The sequence below is a fragment of the Pecten maximus genome, chromosome 2 (genome assembly GCF_902652985.1).
Source record: "Pecten maximus chromosome 2, xPecMax1.1, whole genome shotgun sequence".
Taxonomy (NCBI): domain Eukaryota; kingdom Metazoa; phylum Mollusca; class Bivalvia; order Pectinida; family Pectinidae; genus Pecten; species Pecten maximus.
Window position 1 is genome coordinate 27,480,963 of NC_047016.1, and position 19,801 is coordinate 27,500,763.

The 19,801-nt window shown below is 35.1% G+C and overlaps 1 protein-coding gene across 3 annotated transcripts; it reads right to left on the reverse strand.

The window, feature by feature from the left end:
- Positions 1 to 1,111: 1,111 nt before the first annotated feature.
- LOC117321678 (acyl-CoA-binding domain-containing protein 5-like) lies at positions 1,112 to 19,801 on the reverse strand. 3 transcript variants are annotated; one of them, XM_033876185.1, is made up of 12 exons: positions 19,728 to 19,801; positions 16,818 to 16,938; positions 15,889 to 15,961; positions 13,727 to 13,783; positions 9,537 to 9,651; positions 8,138 to 8,308; positions 7,590 to 7,699; positions 6,164 to 6,653; positions 5,789 to 5,991; positions 5,075 to 5,104; positions 3,490 to 3,599; positions 1,112 to 3,194 (listed from the first exon to the last, which is right to left on the reverse strand). In XM_033876185.1, the coding sequence occupies exons 1-12, from the start codon at positions 19,792 to 19,794 to the stop codon at positions 3,182 to 3,184; spliced, it is 1,560 nt and encodes a 519-aa protein (XP_033732076.1). In that variant the 5' UTR covers positions 19,795 to 19,801; the 3' UTR covers positions 1,112 to 3,181. The 3 variants fall into 3 exon arrangements, with proteins under 3 accessions (XP_033732076.1, XP_033732078.1, XP_033732077.1); XM_033876187.1 differs by lacking the exon at positions 19,728 to 19,801 and adding an exon at positions 17,433 to 17,555; XM_033876186.1 differs by lacking the exon at positions 13,727 to 13,783.

Here is a 19,801-nt window from a genome sequence, read left to right on the forward strand (position 1 = left end):
GACGATTTTACCTTGGACGTTGCACTCACCTTCATAAGAGCGGAGATCCAAATAAACCATTTTGAAAGAATTTTGTATTTTCTTTTCTTTTCATCATTTAACGCCTGTGACAGGTCAATGTCAATGATAAAGCAATACTATTTGTAGCCAGCCATACATGCTATCGATGTGCAATATCAAGCCTTCAAGTGCATAGATAAAAGAGCAGAAACATTTTACATGCAATTTTGGGTGATTTTTTAAAACTTTTGCCGGGAAAAAAATTGTTTTATTTTTTTGAAGACGTCATATTTCTTGTCATTTTTCATCTGATGATCATATACTTGCAGTTTCAGTGTATCATATTCTTTTATATGCGTTGGAAACAATTACTCAACTTGAGATTATTATTTTTTTACCTACTTTTGCCCCATAGACCTTGCCATTCACTGTTAACATGTCATTGAGAAAAGTAAGCCCTGACCAAATGATAACCAAATTTTAACAAAAATGAAAGAAATTATGCTAAAATATGCGAGTTTCCTAAATATAGTAAAAATTAGCCCTTCCCCAGGTGGAATGTGCAACCAGGGGCCATGAATTTACACTTCTGATAAAGCACCTTAAATCAATGAAGAGTATATCATTCTGCCATATCTGGGTCTTGAGAAGAAGTTTTTTTGAAATATCAGTCAAAATGACCACGTTTGGCCCCGTCCCTTGGCCTCCTGAGGGTAAGGGACCATATAATTTAAACGCTTGGTAGATTTTAGCCAAGTAAGGTTTCTGCAAAATTTCATCAAAAATAGTTCAGGGGTTTTTGAGAAGTTGAAAACGTCAAAATGTTAACTAATGACAGATAAATAACGGACGACGACAGACAAAGCCGGATTGGAAAAGTTTACTCAAGTGACCTGAAACAAGTTGGGAATTAATATCACCTACATTGTGTATCTACCATCACTATTCTGTATTTATTGTACATAATGGATATATGGTCCCTGCCAAATTAGTTTGACGAGTGTAAAAAGTTACCATACCTATTTTGGAAACAAACGTCTGTCAAATGTGCATACAGTTACATGTATAGGGCGTAAAATATCTAGTTAAAACATCACCAAAAACACCAGCATTAAAATAGTTCCTTTATTGAACCTGCAGACAGAAATGTTCATTGTAATTAACTCACCACCATGATCTTTCATTATACAAGCATTCTCAACATTGCCTTAATGTCAAATCACCCAATACTCAAATAAGTTAATCATACAAAATAATCTCATTTATTCTTAGAATTTCCAACAACATACAAGCAAATTGGTGGATAAAATAAAGATAATTTGACCCATCTTTTGACATTTCTGATACACTTAAAACACCTATCAATCACACGGTAGTTCACTCACACTTCAGGATTGTACAGAAAGAGTATCATTGTAACAACCCCTACCTTCACACAATATGTAGGTCATCAGAAGGGATAATCAGATTCCATCAAAATGAAAAGAAAGCAAAGCATATTTTCATCATCAAACTTTCTTGCAACACAAATCTTTTATTTTCAATAGTTCATTGCTGCATGTAACATCTGAACAATTTTAATAATACTCTATCCTAATGAGAACTTGACAAACAACATAAGATATATATGTACATGAATCCCTTCAGTCACAATATAATCTATCAAATGTGGTACATTTTTTCATTGATAATTTTGATATGCCACCTTTTAAAAGAAAAAGAACTTTATCATTTAAATACAAAATGTAACACTATTCAAGACTGAATGTCATTTTCACAGTTCATCAGTAGTCATGTAAACCTAAAACTCTTGTAGTTAATGTGTCGTTTTCAGGTTGATATAACCACATATTCACCTCAACTTAGTTCATCAATGATAAATATCTCACAAAAACAAATTAATTAACAATCAATGAACCCACAAACAAAATGCTGATTTACACAAAATATATATCACAGATACCTACAAAACTATCTTGAAATGAACACTAATGCAAGTATTTCAATGGCTGGAATGGATCAGAGTTGGACAGGGCAACACAAACAAATATTGACCGATTAGATAAAACATTTATATGTGTTGCATTGTGTACTACAAAGTTTGGTAATACACATAGGTTTAACAATGGTTTAAAAGAGAAACATTATTATGCTCAGGAAATTCACCATCATTTGAAGAGGGTGACATCTCCATATAAGATGTTTGATAATATGACAGTACATGGACTAGTGTTAACATCAAATATCAAACATTGATAAAACAAGGTCTATCAACATAAGTTCGGGATTCCTTTAATTGAACATAAGTTTGGGATTCCTTTGATTATCTGACCAGACTTTAAAACAACCAATTTATTAAACATGCCCTTCACAATGATAGCAGAACAACTGTACACTGTACAGACTTGTTATCAACATTTAACCTAAGCAGAAGAAATACCTCTGTATAAGATACCATACAAATGCAATAAATCATCTAATATCACCAAATCATGAAATATTCAACAACTGATTCAAAGATATGTTTACTAAACAAGTATTCCAATTGGTTAAACAAACGGTAAGAACAACTCACATTTATATAATTGAGCACATACCTATGAGAACAAAATGACTTTCTGACATTTTAATTTTTTAGAGATCAAACATTCTGGAGTAAAATTAGGTACAGTATATAACTTTTACATGGATGATCTCAAAAAGTGAGAATGTTTTAAACCACCACATATAACCACCACATATGCATATGTTATTATTATCTTCCATCCCTCAATTAAACCTCTGCAAAATAAAAATTTAATGGACTGATTATCAAGCTAACAAGTGAGTACTGAATTGTCATTAATGAATTAATTGATATTCCAAAATCCAAATCATATAAGTTTTCAGCATTTCTTTGGATGGAACCTATTCCACAATTCAAATAGAGATAGAAATCATTATCTGATAATAAAACAGAATTACTGGTTATATACATCGGTGAGATAACACAAATCCATCTGTGGTACTTAGCATTGTTCCATACAGGATAGCAGACAGGCTAGATAGTGCTCAGACAGTTCTCTCATACACGAATTGGACTCATGGGATATCCAGTCAGTACTGCTGATTTGTGTTGTCCCATCAAAGGTTATGATTCAGAATTTGGCACAATATCGGTTTTGATTCTGTAAAATCTTCCTTATCGGTTTTGCCTGAAAATTGAAACAAAACAAGAAAAATGTCAATAATATCTCATTATACAAATCATTTTTGAATCTCTGAAATGAGCGATAGGGAAATAAAATATCGAAAAAAGCAGATATAAGATCTGTTTTAACATCACACAACGGTGAAATATGTTTTATTGTGTCACAAATTACAAACACAGGTAAATCACTAAAAACATAACTTTATATCATTTTAAATCTTTCTGCTTTAGCAATACAATGTAGACTAATTAACAAATTAACTGTAACCTTGTGTCAGTGACCCAAATTTTAACTTTACCTTCGTCTCCTGAACATCCTTGTCAACAACCAGTGAACAACAAATGGCCAAACAAACACAAAAAAGAATGTCCTCCCCGTCAACGAAGGAAACGGCCACCATTTTGAATTCTGCAAATAAAGACAAATCATTCTGAACTGATTCTACATTCATAGATCATGATACTGTCAAATGAACAAAACTTCCTGATCAACTTAATTAAAATGAAATTTGAAATACTTCATTAATCATCCTACCATTGTTGAGAGTAGTTTGAAGAGTATTGTTTAACATCCTATTTTAACCCTGTTAAATACTAGCTGTGATATATTGTTCAGTTAGGGAGTCTTACACACAGCCATCAAGTTAAAGAGAAGTTCTCTCCAGTTGAGTAGTATATTGTGGCTAGTGTTTACCAGGGTTATCACATGTGTTTGAAATTCTGACAGTAAATTGACATACCATATAAACAAGCTTACTGAGTTTTGCTAAAGTAATCAATATATATTGTAATGATTTATAAAGATTGTGCCCTTTGGTGTTAACTTGGGAAAATGGAAAGTATACAACTAACTTGTTCCTGATTTTAATGTAATAAAACAAGAAATCGTAATGTTAGAATTTTGACTGTGTAATTATATGAAATGAAAGTGGGATTTCCTAAAAAATAGTATTAAATGGTGACCATGATCTAAAAAACCTAAAACTCAAACTCATTGAAGATATTATGTCCTTTAAAAGTGTCTGAAAGTTGATCAAAATCCCTCAAGGAATGAAGCAGCTAGAGCACTAACAAGGACTTTCTAAAAATAGTAATCTTCTTGACCTTGATCAAGATATTATATGGTCCTTTGAAATTTAAAAAACTTTATTACAATCTTTAAACGAATAAAACCAACAGAGTGTTGACAAAATTTTGAGTAACATACATACACAGACAGACAGAGAGGAAAAACCTAGCTTTTGAACATAACCTATATTGGTGCCAAAGTAATCCATAGGTAACAGGCTCAATCACTGGCGGAGAATTGAAATGAATATAATTAACAATGACTTCTGTAACAATATCAGCCCAATAAGGCTATTTAAGGATACATAATATAAGTTGCAATCAACTGGTGTCAAGATTATCTACAGCAATGTACTCCCAAGTAAGTAAGGAATTAGATCCAGAGTATACACCCATTGAAGCTGAAGCACTCTCCTACTTAAGTACTCTGTTGTGTTTGTCCTCATGCAAACCATAACTGCTCCCTTATACTTCTTTTGTTAACAAAACAAGACTGACAACCAAAGCTAAATTAGTAACTTTCGTAGCTTTTTATTCTTGTAACATAACGTGGCTACGTACTGTACCATTTTTAATAGCTTGAGATAACCTTACCTTATTAACTTTTAGCATGCAATATCTTAGACTATTATTTTGTTTTATAGTGTCTAAATAAGTCATAAATGGCTGGACATATCTTACTTTGAAAGAGAAATATTTTATGATGTATTTTATATGTTGTAAGTTGTTTGACACTCTAATAAAATAATTGATTGATTGATTGATTGAGTAACTGTAAATCTGAAGTATCGAGACAGGTACAAAGACAGTGCTTACCCATATCGATCCTTGTACTTTCTGGTCACCCTGAAAAAGAAAGAAATGTTCTAATGTTTTAACTGAGTAATAACAAGAGTCGTCAGAAAGTAACATATATAGTTAGTTGGTTAAAATTCAGAATTATTTTTTAAAAGTACAAAAATGTACATCAAATATCATGGTCAAGGTCAGCAGGTCAGCAAATAAAGTACCAATTAATGTAAAGGTCACGTCATGACACACATCATCATGTGTTGTATATAATGTATATGTCAAATACTTAAGCTGTATTCTCATTAGTATTAACACAACACTGTTTACAGACATCGACAATGCTGATGCCTGGGAAATAGCAATAGCTGCCCTGGACTCCGTCCTGGCGAGCTTATAAAGGCATTTCCTATGATCAACATTCAACAGGAATCTGATCCTGAACTCTGTGTACTGATTCTTCATTCAGACTCATAAATGACATACTTTTAATAAAATCTTTTTTTCTTTGATGTGCTGCAGCAACAAAAACATTCTCTGTTATCTATTTTTTTCATCCTTACCCATCATTGTTGGCAAGTTATCATAGCTCTTAAGAAATTTACTTCTTCAGAACCAGGTTTTCTTTACAATGGAAATAATGTATCATCTATTGCCTACTTTTAACTTCACCTTTTTTTCAAAATGGCCACTCTAACAAGTTTGACAAACTTCATATTATAGAATCACTTTCCACAATACCTGTGATCTGTTTTGCAGCACTGCAGACTCTACACTGTCCAGTCGTGCCAGCACTCTGTTCATATCTTGTTGTAGTCGCATCAGTGTTACTGCCAGCTGGTCGTTACCCTCCTTTCCAGACTGAGGCTTGTCCTCGCCACGTCTGCCACTGCTAGACGCTCTGGGTATAGGCTCACCTGCCCCACCCTGGGCCATAAACAAACCTGTGTGCAAAACAAACTTATTCAGCTAGGCATGACTTCCTAATTCAAAAATCTGTATAAACTCAATAATTGGCTTTATGTGTACAATAGTCTTTTACTAAAGCAATGCTGTTTTTTCAAATATGAACAAAAAAGCAATATATGTGTATTATGTTTTTCCTATCCCCTTTACCTGTTCTGGTCCCTGTTCCGGTCTGCTGTGAATGATTCCTCAAGAGTGGTCTCCCCTGAACTTTACTTCCTGCTGTTTTAAAATGGTCACGATCACCAATGTTTTCTGCCTGTCCAGATGATGAATCCTCCAATGAACTTGTCGACCTGTCCTGGTAGTTACCATCTGGCACACTCTCCATGGAGACATTCTGTGAGTCTGGTGAAGCACCATGTGTCAACATGCTCTCAGATAATTGTCTTGTGTTACTATTTACACCATGGAATGGAAAAGACGCTGGAATGTTTAACTGTTCGTTTGTGTTAAGGTTTGATTTGGATATTGGTGACATGACCTGTTGGGTGATTTGGTGTCCAGAATGAACTGTCATACTATTGTTGAAATGGACGTGGTTTCCTGTCTTGTTTGACTTGATTGGTGTGGACATCTGACCACTGACTGTTTCACCTGACATCAATTCCTCGATTTCACGAGGTGGTGACTCCGAGTCCTAAAGCCAAGAAATGAAGAAACATTGAATTATAATGTATCAACTTCATCAAAATTAATTGTCCTACAGAAGTGTCAAGGTCAAAAAGGTCACTTATATACCTGTGAGGGTGTGTGCGATCTAACCATACCTGTGAGGATAGTTTATGATCTAGTCATACCTGTGAGGGTAGTTTATGATCTAGTCATACCTGTGAGGATAGTTTATGATCTAGTCGTACCTGTGAGGATAGTTTATGATCTAGTCATACCTGTGAGGATAGTTTATGATCTAGTCATACCTGTGAGAGTAGTTTATGATCTAGCCATAACTGTGAGGATAGTTTATGATCTAGTCATACCTGTGAGAGTAGTTTGTGATCTAGTCATACCTGTGAGAGTAGTTTGTGATCTAGTCATACCTGTGAGGATAGTTTATGATCTAGCCATACCTGTGAGGGTAGTTTATGATCTAGCCATACCTGTGAGGATAGTTTATGATCTAGTCATACCTGTGAGAGTAGTTTGTGATCTAGTCATACCTGTGAGAGTAGTTTATGATCTAGTCGTACCTGTGAGGGTAGTTTATGATCTAGTCATACCTGTAAGGATAGTTTATGATCTAGTCATACCTGTGAGGGAAGTTTATGATCTAGCCATACCTATGAGGGTAGTTTATGATCTAGTCATACCTGTGAGGGTAGTTTATGATCTAGTCATACCTGTGAGGATAGTTTATGATCTAGTCATACCTGTGAGGGTAGTTTATGATCTAGCCATACCTGTGAGGGTAGTTTATGATCTAGCCATACCTGTGAGGAAAATTTATGATCTAGCCATACCTGTGAGGATAGTTTATGATCTAGCCATACCTGTGAGGGTTGTTCATGATCTAGTGATACCTATGAGGGTAATGATATGTATCTATTCATGAGGGTAGTTTACGATCAAACCATACCTGTGAAGGATGGTCCGATGTATCACAGAACTCCTCCTCACTCTCACTGTCCCCTTGACCACTGTTGGTGGACTCTGCCTCCATACCATTGGTCAATAGTGGTGATGATTCTGCAACAGTAGAAAATCAAAGATTGCACATTATTTGTAATTTGAAATACAAATATACCAGATTAAGATTGTCTTTGTAAACTTTTATTTATTTTACAACAATTGCGAAATAAGTTAAATAAACTTGTATCAATCACTCTTGTTGGCTCGGATAGAAGCATGTGTGGGGTTTTATTGTGGAAGGAAACCTCAGTACGAGGGAAAACTCATGTGGTTTGGCATGTGGCCCCATACATTTTCATACCTGATTGGGTAATAAAATCCCCTGCTGCCTACAGAGGTGAAAGGCAAGTGTGTTACCACTGTGCCATTCGACCACCAATATCAGAATTAGATTGTCTGTAAATCAGTAATAATGCAATTACTGTCATATGGATTAACTTGTCATTGATTGATTGTTTGCAGACTTTAATGTATCAAACCATAAATCCTAATTACCATCTGTTAACTGCAGGATCTGGTCAGCGAGTGCCTCATTTCTCCTGAGACGTTCCTCTAGTTCCTCTGATCTAAGGTCCTCTGGACTCTCCACTTCTGGGTCATTCTCCTCCAGTTGATGTGCAATGTCAACACGCATAGAGTGGTCAAGGTCAAGGTTCTCCTGACCACCTGGAAAGAATTAACATAGGGGATCATCTGATGCGAATAATAATACCAGATATCTTCTTCATATTGCACAAAGTTAATTAACTTTCATTTAATTTTTTTGAATGGCTTGATGTGTGTGTAAATCATTATTGCCCTCATTATACAGAAACGAAAACTGAACATTGGCGAGTCTTCCAAAATCTAAACCACTAAGGCTTGTCAATGAAAATGCTCAAATTATAAAGTCAATATTAGTTATACATAGCTTATTATATAAAGGGCAGATGAAGAAAAAAAAAAGAATTAAAACACATGTATATATCAGGCATACCAAAGTTACTAGCACAAAATAATCATTTCTTTAACTTAGTCACTTCAACAAACATTTAGAATGTGTTCCTTCAACAGTCTCCTTTAAGTATTACTAGAATTTGTTCCTTTAACAAGCTACTTTAAGTTAAATAGTGTTTCAACAGACATTAGAATGTGTCCTTTAACAGGCTCCCTTAGTAGTGTTTAGAATGTGTCCTTTAACAGGCTCCCTTAGTAGTGTTTCAACAGACATTAGAATGTGTTCCTCTAACAGGCTCCCTTAGTAGTGTTTCAACAGACATTAGAATGTGTCCTCTAACAGGCTCCCTTAGTAGTGTTTCAACAGACATTAGAATGTGTTCCTTTAACAGTCTCCTTTAAGTAGTGATTAGAATGTGTTCCTCTAACAGGCTCCCTTAGTAGTGTTTCAACAGACATTAGAATGTGTTCCTTTAACAATCTCCTTTAAGTAGTGATCAGAATGTGTTCCTCTAACAGGCACCCTTAAGTAGTGTTTCAACAGACATTAGAATATGTTAACTCTGCCCAAATCGTAGAGCCATATATATGTACATAGGTCCTACACTTGGGCACATTATCAAATTTGTGGATGCCACACTCTGCCATCCAGAAGTGATACTCACATACAAAATCAAACAATTAGTATATGCTATAAAGTTACACAATCACCAAAGGGAAATAATTCTGCAGTACATGTGATAAAGCTGAGCCTCAACTTCAAGATTTCAAATTCAGTAGAAAAATCTGTTTCCGTGGTTACAATGACTGGCTTCAGTCAGATAAGTAGAGGTTTTAAATATAAGTTTACTCAAATATATAATTATACAAACCCCGTGTCCATGGTTACACAAATCAGTTATTGTAAGGCAAGTAGAAATACTTCACTGTAGCATAAGTCCCTAAGAAAGTGACCTACCTTCCAACGCAACATCTTGTGATGTTGGCATCTTCTCGTCAACAACTTCGTAAAAATCTCCTAGTTTGACCATAAAGTCCCTGACCACCTGATCCTGAGGCATAGTTTCCACTATCTGAAGTGTAAAATAAGTCGGGTACAAAAATACATATTCAGTATAGTGTTAAAAACCATATTTATGGATTTAGAACAAACCATGTCAAATGAAGAGTTCATCATAAACATGGTGTTTGCTGTTCAAAGCTACAAATTAAAAGCTACCCCTAATGGTATAGATCTTTACAAGATTCAAGAATCTTTATTTTACATCAAATGTTTGCAACAATTAACTTAAGCTGCAGGAAGCTTGTATTTCAACAACAAATCAAAGCAAATATAAGTTCCTAATAGAACAACTTGGCAACAGTAAGAATCTACTGTGTCACCTCATCAGACAAATATCTATTCAAAACAGTGAACTTGGTTCCTTAGTACAATGTATATATAATTCATGTTGAAAGTGAAAATTATGTAATATTTTATCTTTCTTGCAATAAATCAAAAAATAAGTTTATAAGTATCTAAACTCAACATGTATTTATTTCGATCTCTCATTAAAATCTTAATCAAAACAGTAATGTTAGGATATTCAGTCCATTCATATACCTGTGCACTAGCTGTGTATATTCTGAGTTCCATTAATGTATAGGGAGTGTAGAAACTATGGCAGGTATCTTCTGGTGATACATTTTCTCACGAACAAAAGGTCTATGAGTTTCAAATTTCAATTACATAGCATCACTCATATGACTGTTTCGAAGGTCTGACTGAAATCTGCATACAGTATTAGTTTACATGTGGGAGATTCAACTCCCTGCAGGTATGTAAGTCACTTCATGACATATGTGTAACTTTACCACCATGGACTAAACATGACATATGTGTAATTTTACCACCATGGACTAAACATGACATATGTGTAATTTTACCACCATGGACTAAACATGACATATGTGTAAGTCTGCCATCATGGACTAAACATGACGTGTAATTTTACCATCATGGGCTAAACATGACATATGTGTAACTTTACCACCATGGGCTAAACATGACATATGAGTTGTTTTACCACCATTGGCTAAACATGACATATGTAACTTTACCACCAAGGGCTAAACATGACATATGTGTAAGTCTGCCATCATGGACTAAACATGACATGTGTAATTTTACCATCATGGGCTAAACATGACATATGTCATGTGTAACTTTACCACCATGGGCTAAACATGACATATGAGTTGTTTTACCACCATTGGCTAAACATGACATATGTAACTTTACCACCAAGGGCTAAACATGACATGTGTAATTTTACCATCATGGGTTAAACATGACATATGTGAAACTTTATCACCATGGATTAAACATGACATATGTGAAACTTTACCACCATGGATTAAACATGACATATGTGTAATTTTACCACCATGGACTAAACATGACATATGTGTAAGTCTGCCATCATGGACTAAACATGACATGTGTAATTTTACCATCATGGGCTAAACATGACATATGTCATGTGTAACTTTACCACCATGGGCTAAACATGACATATGAGTTGTTTTACCACCATTGGCTAAACATGACATATGTAACTTTACCACCAAGGGCTAAACATGACATGTGTAATTTTACCATCATGGGCTAAACATGACATATGTGTAACTTTACCACCATGGACTAAACATGACATATGTGTAAGTCTGCCATCATGGACTAAACATGACATATGTGTAATTTTACCATCATGGACTAAACATGACGTGTGTAATTTTACCATCATGGGCTAAACATGACATATGTGTAATTTTACCATCATGGGCTAAACATGACATATGTCATGTGTAACTTTACCACCATGGGCTAAACATGACATATGAGTTGTTTTACCACCATTTGCTAAACATGACATATGTAACTTTACCACCAAGGGCTAAACATGACATGTGTAAATTTATCACCATGGATTAAACATGATATATGTGAAACTTTACCACCATGGATTAAACATGACATATGTGAAACTTTATCACCATGGATTAAACATGACATATGTGAAACTTTACCACCATGGATTAAACATGACATATGTGAAACTTTACCACCATGGATTAAACATGATATATGTGAAACTTTATCACCATGGATTAAACATGACATATGTGAAACTTTATCACCATGGATTAAACATGACATATGTGAAACTTTACCACCATGGATTAAACATGATATATGTGAAACTTTACCACCATGGATTAAACATGACATATGTGAAACTTTATCACCATGGATTAAACATGACATATGTGAAACTTTACCACCATGGATTAAACATGACATATGTGAAACTTTATCACCATGGATTAAACATGACATATGTGAAACTTTACCACCATGGATTAAACATGACATATGTGAAACTTTATCACCATGGATTAAACATGACATATGTGAAACTTTACCACCATGGATTAAACATGACATATGTGAAACTTTACCACCATGGATTAAACATGATATATGTGAAACTTTACCACCATGGATTAAACATGACATATGTGAAACTTTATCACCATGGATTAAACATGACATATGTGAAACTTTACCACCATGGATTAAACATGACATATGTGAAACTTTATCACCATGGATTAAACATGACATATGTGTAATTTTACCACCATGGACTAAACATGACATATGTGTAATTTTACCATCATGGACTAAACATGACATGTGTAATTTTACCATCATGGGCTAAACATGACATATGTGTAACTTTACCACCATGGGCTAAACATGACATATGTGTTGTTTTACCACCATTGGCTAAACATGACATATGTAACTTTACCACCAAGGGCTAAACATGACATGTGTAATTTTACCATCATGGGCTAAACATGACATATGTGTAAGTCTGCCATCATGGATTAAACATGATATATGTGAAACTTTACCACCATGGATTAAACATGACATATGTGTAATTTTACCACCATGGACTAAACATGACATATGTGTAATTTTACCACCATGGACTAAACATGACATATGTGTAATTTTACCATCATGGACTAAACATGACATGTGTAATTTTACCATCATGGGCTAAACATGAAATATGTGTAACTTTATCACCATGGGCTAAACATGACATATGAGTTGTTTTACCACCATTGGCTAAACATGACATATGTCATGTGTAACTTTACCACCAAGGGCTAAACATGACATATGTGTTGTTTTACCACCATTGGCTAAACATGACATATGTAACTTTACCACCAAGGGCTAAACATGACATGTGTAATTTTACCATCATGGGCTAAACATGACATATGTGTAAGTCTGCCATCATGGACTAAACATGACATGTGTGAAACTTTATAACCATGGATTAAACATGACATATGTAAAACTTTACCACCATGGATTAAACATGACATATGTGTAATTTTACCACCATGGGCTAAACATGACATATGTGTAACTTTACCACCATGGGCTAAACATGACATACCAATTTATCACTACAGCATTTCTTTTGGTTAAAATCATAAGATTGTAATAGCAGTTAGGGAATGGGTTCTATTTAAAGTGAAATGAGCAATTTGACATTTTTTCCTGTGCTCCAGAGATTTTCATTCCATGTTTTTTAGTAATATTTTGTTATTATGTTACCCTGGTATTCCCTGACCTAAAAATTCTACTTCTTAAGTTAGATTAAACTCTGCTCAGCACACATGATTTGGGAGGAGCTGTTGTTAAAAGGAAAATTGAGACGGCAGACAAAGGCTGAAGCATCAGCATTTAACCCACCACTGTCCAGGGCACAAAATTATACCAGGAAAGCCATAGGTAACGTTTAGATTTTTAGTAAAATTATCAACTTGTTTTCTACAAATGAAAATATTGAGGATATGCAGAAGATTATAGTAAGACCTTGATAAGTGCATTCTTTCATTTGTAATATACAGGTACCCCTGGTACTACATTATTAGCAATACAAAACCTCTAGGCTCTGTATTGTGCTGAAAGACTGCTGGGGAAGTAGTGGCAGCATGACAAGGTTTTATAGAATATGCAGAGGAAAAGCTGTGTAAATGTATTCTACTGTCAGAAAATAAGGAAGATGTCCCTACCCCTTTATCGCCATTCTCATTCATTTGACGCAATTTTTCTGTGCATATTTTGATACTCTGAAAGGTAACGTTAAAGATTTTATTAGGTGAGATGTAACACTTAAAATATCGGTGTTAAATATCTAGCAAGTGATATATGTGCATACATCTGTTCATGTATATATGTTTAATCTGTTTGATAAAAATATTTTTTCCACATAATTTCATAATTCTCATGTTTGTGTTTGAAAAAAACAGTTTTGATAACAATACATTTATATTTAGAATCTTCCAAACAGCATTTATTTGAGTAAAAATGTTTTCGTTGGGGTTTAACCAAAATACATTTAAGGCTGGTTGCATTGTGGAATGAAGCATATTTCTAGTTTTCGTCGAAATAGTAATATTTCTGTCAGTAATGTACATAAGAGATGCAGAGAGCAAGCGTTAACACAAGGGGGAGATAACACCAAAGCAAGTGATATTAACAAAACCTACATTACATTGATAATGTAACAGAAAACAGTTTTAAGAAAATGTGATTATTAAAAAAAAGTTAGAATTACATACATGACATTAACTGGACTTTATTGCACTATAGAACATGCATCCATTTAAAAAAAAAAATTTACAACCCTCGTAACTACAGACTCATATGATCAGCAAAGTGACCGATTCAAAATATCATAAACTGACCAATTACAAGCCTGGTAAACAAAGCACATGTTACTGTGAAAAAATTATTATAAGCCTGGTAAACAAAGCACATGTTACTGTGAAAAAATTATTATAAGTGTCATGGATACTTACACTCAAACAAACACAATATATAAAGCTTGCACATAGCAAATAAACTGTGTCAGGTAAAATCAAAATCAGTAATATGCTTAAAATATAAAAACTTGCAAGAAATCTACACTGTATTGTAATAAAGAATTAAAAATCTATGGGAAAAGAAAATCAAAAAGTAATCTATATAAGGTTATCCATCATCTGGGGTTACAGTGTTCTTGGGGGAATCTGCAGTATAAAAGCTGATTGATTTCACGACAATGAAAAAGCCAAGTAAACAACAGCAGATGATCAGCAAATACACTGGACACGTTTGTCCAGTTCAATGCATGTGATTAGCATTCACAAATGAAATGAACACATTTCTATCATCTGGATCTCTTACATTTGTTAAGTAATAGAGTTTTCTTGTTATTTATTTATTCATTTATCCATCTATTTATTTACTTATTTATTTAACAATAATTCCAAAGAAGAGGATTTGTCATCTGTTGTATCAAAAATACATGTACTGTATCAATGACTTTCAGACTTCGGAAGCATGCATTTTCTCATTAACTACTGTATGAAGAGAGTAAAAAAGGGAAGTCTTGGGGATTTGAATTGTGCTAACACAATTTCCAATTTAGAGTAAAGTGACCAAAAACTTAAGACTTGAATACAATCAAGAGCAAAAACTTCCAAATAAGGAGTTTTATGAGTTGAGTTGCATTACTTTCATAAAAAGGACACACAAATATCGGAGTCGTAGTAATGTAGTAATGTACACAATCGGGTCAAGTACAGGGGGAAAATCGTCTAATAATAGAAGTTGTCAGTAGTACACAAGGTTTAACATATTAATTTATTTTTATATGTTTTTTTTTGCGTTTTTTTCCATTGAAAGGTGTTCATTAGTAAACAAACTACAACTACATAGATTAAGTGATTCACCCAACTGTCTACTACATTTGTTAAAACCATAAGGATGTATGGTTTTTTTTACATACTGTGCAAGTAACAAGAGAGTTACCTCCCTTCGATTGTGTATCATTTGTTTACATTTTTGTACATTCCTGTTTACTGTTCTCAAATTCCTTGTGCCAAAAATGACAATCGAAAGTAGGTACTGTCATACTTCTCATAAATGCAAGCCGTTATAATCCATGATTTCACATTTGGGTGAATTGATTATTTTTTTACACATGTTTTCCAAAAGAAGGGAATTATTATTTGTTTTGTTTTCTGCGGTTTTTTTTTCTATACAAGATGAAATAAATTCCAACAATGTAATATATATTAATGTTAGGAATATAGCAGCAAGATAGCATATTCCCTTAAGTCAATGCCGTCAGCACACGTAAAAAGCCAGTCTGCACATTATGATAACAAAGACAAGAGCAATAACATACCTTCTTGAGCTCCTCTACATAGCTGGTCATGGCCTGTTCACGATCCATGTCACCTAGCTTGGTCCAAGAATCCCTGGAAAAATTAACAAAGAAATCGAAATCAAGATCGTATATCGATACTTTACCAACTTTTTTCCAAGTTAGCTTGAATCTTTTTTTTAATGTATATATTGTAATATAGTATTACAGGTAGTGCAGCAACAGTAATTTGTGGGAAATATATCACGGTGCATTGGCATGGTTAGGTTCACTGTATTTTTTCTCACATCATGGTATATGCCCATGGCTTTTCCGGATAAGGCTATTTCTGGTTTCTGCACCGTAGTAATTAGTATTGTCCAAAAAAAGCATGGCGGCGGAAGCGATTTCTTAAGGTGACTGTTTAGAATTGAAAGAGCTGCCTGCTTCATTTCAGTCACATATTCAGAAACATTTGAATTCATTTAAAATCATTTAAGAATCAAAATTGTCTGAGGAAAATATGAGTTTATTTATGTCGAGGTAAAGTCTTTCCGAAGCATATCGCTGCAGCACTAAATGATCTGAAATGAAAACTAATTAAGATCCTATATCTATACTGGTGTGTATACATCAAAGATTGTTTTGAGGGTCCTATTTTCCCACTTTATAAGAAGTACAAATAACTGTTAAGTAACAAAATAGAACGATACCTAGAATATAAAATCAACATCGAAAAGTTAGGATTTTTCACAATTTCCAAAAATACAACATTTTTGCTTCAAAGATGAAACCATTTCAAGTTGAACCATTAAAAACTCCATATAATTAAGTCTGATGTGTGAAAATGAAACCCTTTTGACAAAGAAAGAGAAATGTACCTTTAAAAAATAAGTAATTATAAATCCGGGATTTAATATCTTAGTCATTTAATTGTGAAAAAAAAACCGATTGAAATAAATAGTTTGAACCATTTTTTCTTGGCGACGACATCCCATGCCCAAGGTTTAGGTTTTGTGCATGGCCCTTCTGTTGCTTGTTTGTAGTATCCGTAGAAATTCAGCATCATCTCATAGGAAGGCTGGAAAGGTCCTGGAAATAATGATGTTTCAGTTAAAGACTATTTCAACAATGTTAGAGGATTACACAGCGAGAAATTTATGATGGGCACCATGTAACCTCTAATTTACCAAGGTTGATATGATGGGCACCATGTAACCTCTAATTTGCAAGGTTGATATGATGGGCACCATGTAACCTCTAATTTGCCAAGGTTGATATGATGGGCACCATGTAACCTCTAATTTACCAAGGTTGATATGATGGGCACCATGTAACCTCTAATTTGCCAAGGTTGATATGATGGGCACCATGTAACCTCTAATTTACCCAGGTTGATGTTAACACTGTTCCCAAATTGTCAAATTTTTTAAGCTAGGATTATATTTTGATTATATTAAACAGCTAAACTACATAAGATCACTTACGATGTCACATGTATGTTATTACCTGGTAAATCTTTCTCATGAATCCATCATCAAATCCACAAAAATAGCAATAAAAGAGACACAATCAAGATTATTTACATTTCCAGACTTCATTCCAGTAACAAATGGCAGTCCGGTAGCCCGAGTTTTCCCTGGCTCTGTCACCATGTCTGGTGTAGCCCGAGTTTTCCCTGGCCCTGTCACCATGTCTGGTGTAGCCCGAGTTTTCCCTGGCCCTGTCACCATGTCTGGTGTAGCCCGAGTTTTCCCTGGCCCTGTCACCATGTCTGGTGTAGCCCGAGTTTTCCCTGGCCCTGTCACCATGTCTGGTGTAGCCCGAGTTTTCCCTGGCCCTGTCACCATGTCTGGTGTAGCCCGAGTTTTCCCTGGCCCTGTCACCATGTCTGGTGTAGCCCGAGTTTTCCTTGGTCCTGTCACCATGTCTGGTGTAGCCCGAGTTTTCCCTGGCCCTGTCACCATGTCTGGTGTAGCCCGAGTTTTCCATGGCCCTGTCACCATGTCTGGTGTAGCCCGAGTTTTCCCTGGCCCTGTCACCATGTCTGGTGTAGCCCGAGTTTTCCCTGGCCCTGTCACCATGTCTGGTGTAGCCCGAGTTTTCCCTGGCCCTGTCAACATGTCTGGTGTAGCCCGAGTTTTCTCTGGCCCTGTCACCATGTCTGGTGTAGCCCGAGTTTTCCCTGGCCCTGACACCATGTCTGGTGTAGGGCCAGAGCGCACTACTATATGAAAACGTGGAATTATCCGACACCGACACCGTTTGGTGTCGCTAAGAATTTGGTACATATACAATAAAATCGGGTGTGACATAACACCTACCTTACATATATGGATAAATGAGATATGTATCTACCCCAGAACACCCATTTGGTCCCATCTAGGTGTTTAATTCCGTCGGTATAGACCCCCGCTTTACGCTAGTCAAAATTTCGTACTGTTGACCCGCCATTTTGTATATACGTGACAGTACGACTAACCACCCGAATCGGAACGCAATGGACCGAAAAGACCACATATGATTTATTGTGTTTTTTCTTCTTGCATAGTTTAAATTAAGAAAACTAAGCTTATTATTTCCCAAAACCTGTTATATTAAATTCAAAAAATCATTATTTATAAATTATAAGGGGTAAAATATTTAAAAATAAATTGTATTTTTTTCCTTTTCGCCCCATCACGAGTTGATTAGGGTAATTAGGCCGTCCGCAACCTACATAGTTTGCAATATGGCGACGAGTTAAGTATGAAATTTTGACTAGGGTAAAGCAAGGGTCTATACGGACAGAATAAAACACCTAGATGGGACTAAATGGGTGTTCTGGGGTAGATACATATCTCATTTATCCATATATGTAAGGTAGGTGTTATGTCATATCCGATTTTATTGTATTTGCACCAAATTCTTAGCGACACCAAACGGTGTCAGATAATTCCACGTTTTCATATAGTAGTGTGCTCTGGCCCTACACCAGACATGGTGACAGGGCCAGAGGAAACTCGGGCTAGCAGTCCGGTAAATACTTAAATGGAATAAAAAGCAAAAACAAACGAAAAGCTATTTGCTTCATACTTTGTATTTATTCTGCTTTGTACACACATTCCGTATTTTTATCAACCAATGCAGCCATGTTCGAAATAGATTATTTGAAGTAGTGGAATGATGTACATGTAGCAAAGTATTCTGTGGCAAATATTTATTAATTAGGCGTAAATTATACTTCTATAACATAAGAGGTTGCTGGTCGGCTCTTTTTCTATCGGATATGATTTTGCCGACTGCACACGGCGCCTGTCAAAAGTATCTCACCGTGTAAAACCTCTAACATTGTTGGAGTAGCGTAAATTAGTGATCCAATTCAGGGCTTTTTCTGGGGGCTTTAATGGGCCCCATTCCCAATTGAAATTATTTCATATTTAAGCCAAATTCCCAAAATTTGCAGTTTACTACTATGGAATGACATTAACATGCAGAAAATTAAAGAAGTGCCATGCTTTACGTTCAATCGGGTATAGGTAGCTAGTCTTATATATATATATACAGAAAATAAAACTGGATCCCCACCAAATTCCTCCTGATTCGGTTCGTGATGACTGCTTTGGCATCTGATAGCATCACATCCTCACAACATTAACCTACACTACAGCTATGGGATTATGGCTGGTAGATTGGACTACTACCGCATTTGTATATTCCTACCAGATAGGACAATATTAATTTGAAGATACCGGATTGAACTTTGTAGTTTGTCAACAACAGAGTCTGAAAAAACCTAATTGAATAATTTGAGCTAAAAGTACGGATGCACTCGTTGAAAAAAATAGCGAAAGTCGCGTCTTGAATTTGTTCGTATATATTTGCATAAGGAACATACGAACCATTTTTTGGCAAACCATGGATAACTTTCACCGCAGCATCGAAACGCTCCTTTGGCGACGTCGCCATTTTGGAC

Bases quoted from the DNA above. Each gene is read 5' to 3' on its own strand.
- LOC117321678 (XM_033876185.1), bottom strand. From the start codon at position 19,794: ATGGCGACGTCGCCAAAGGAGCGTTTCGATGCTGCGGTGAAAGTTATC. The intron at 8,309-9,536 runs GTAGGTCACTTT...AATTCTTTCCAG, and splicing joins ACAAGATGTTGCGTTGGAAG to GTGGTCAGGAGAACCTTGAC. The intron at 6,654-7,589 runs GTATGGTTTGAT...TCTTGGCTTTAG, and splicing joins CATCGGACCATCCTTCACAG to GACTCGGAGTCACCACCTCG.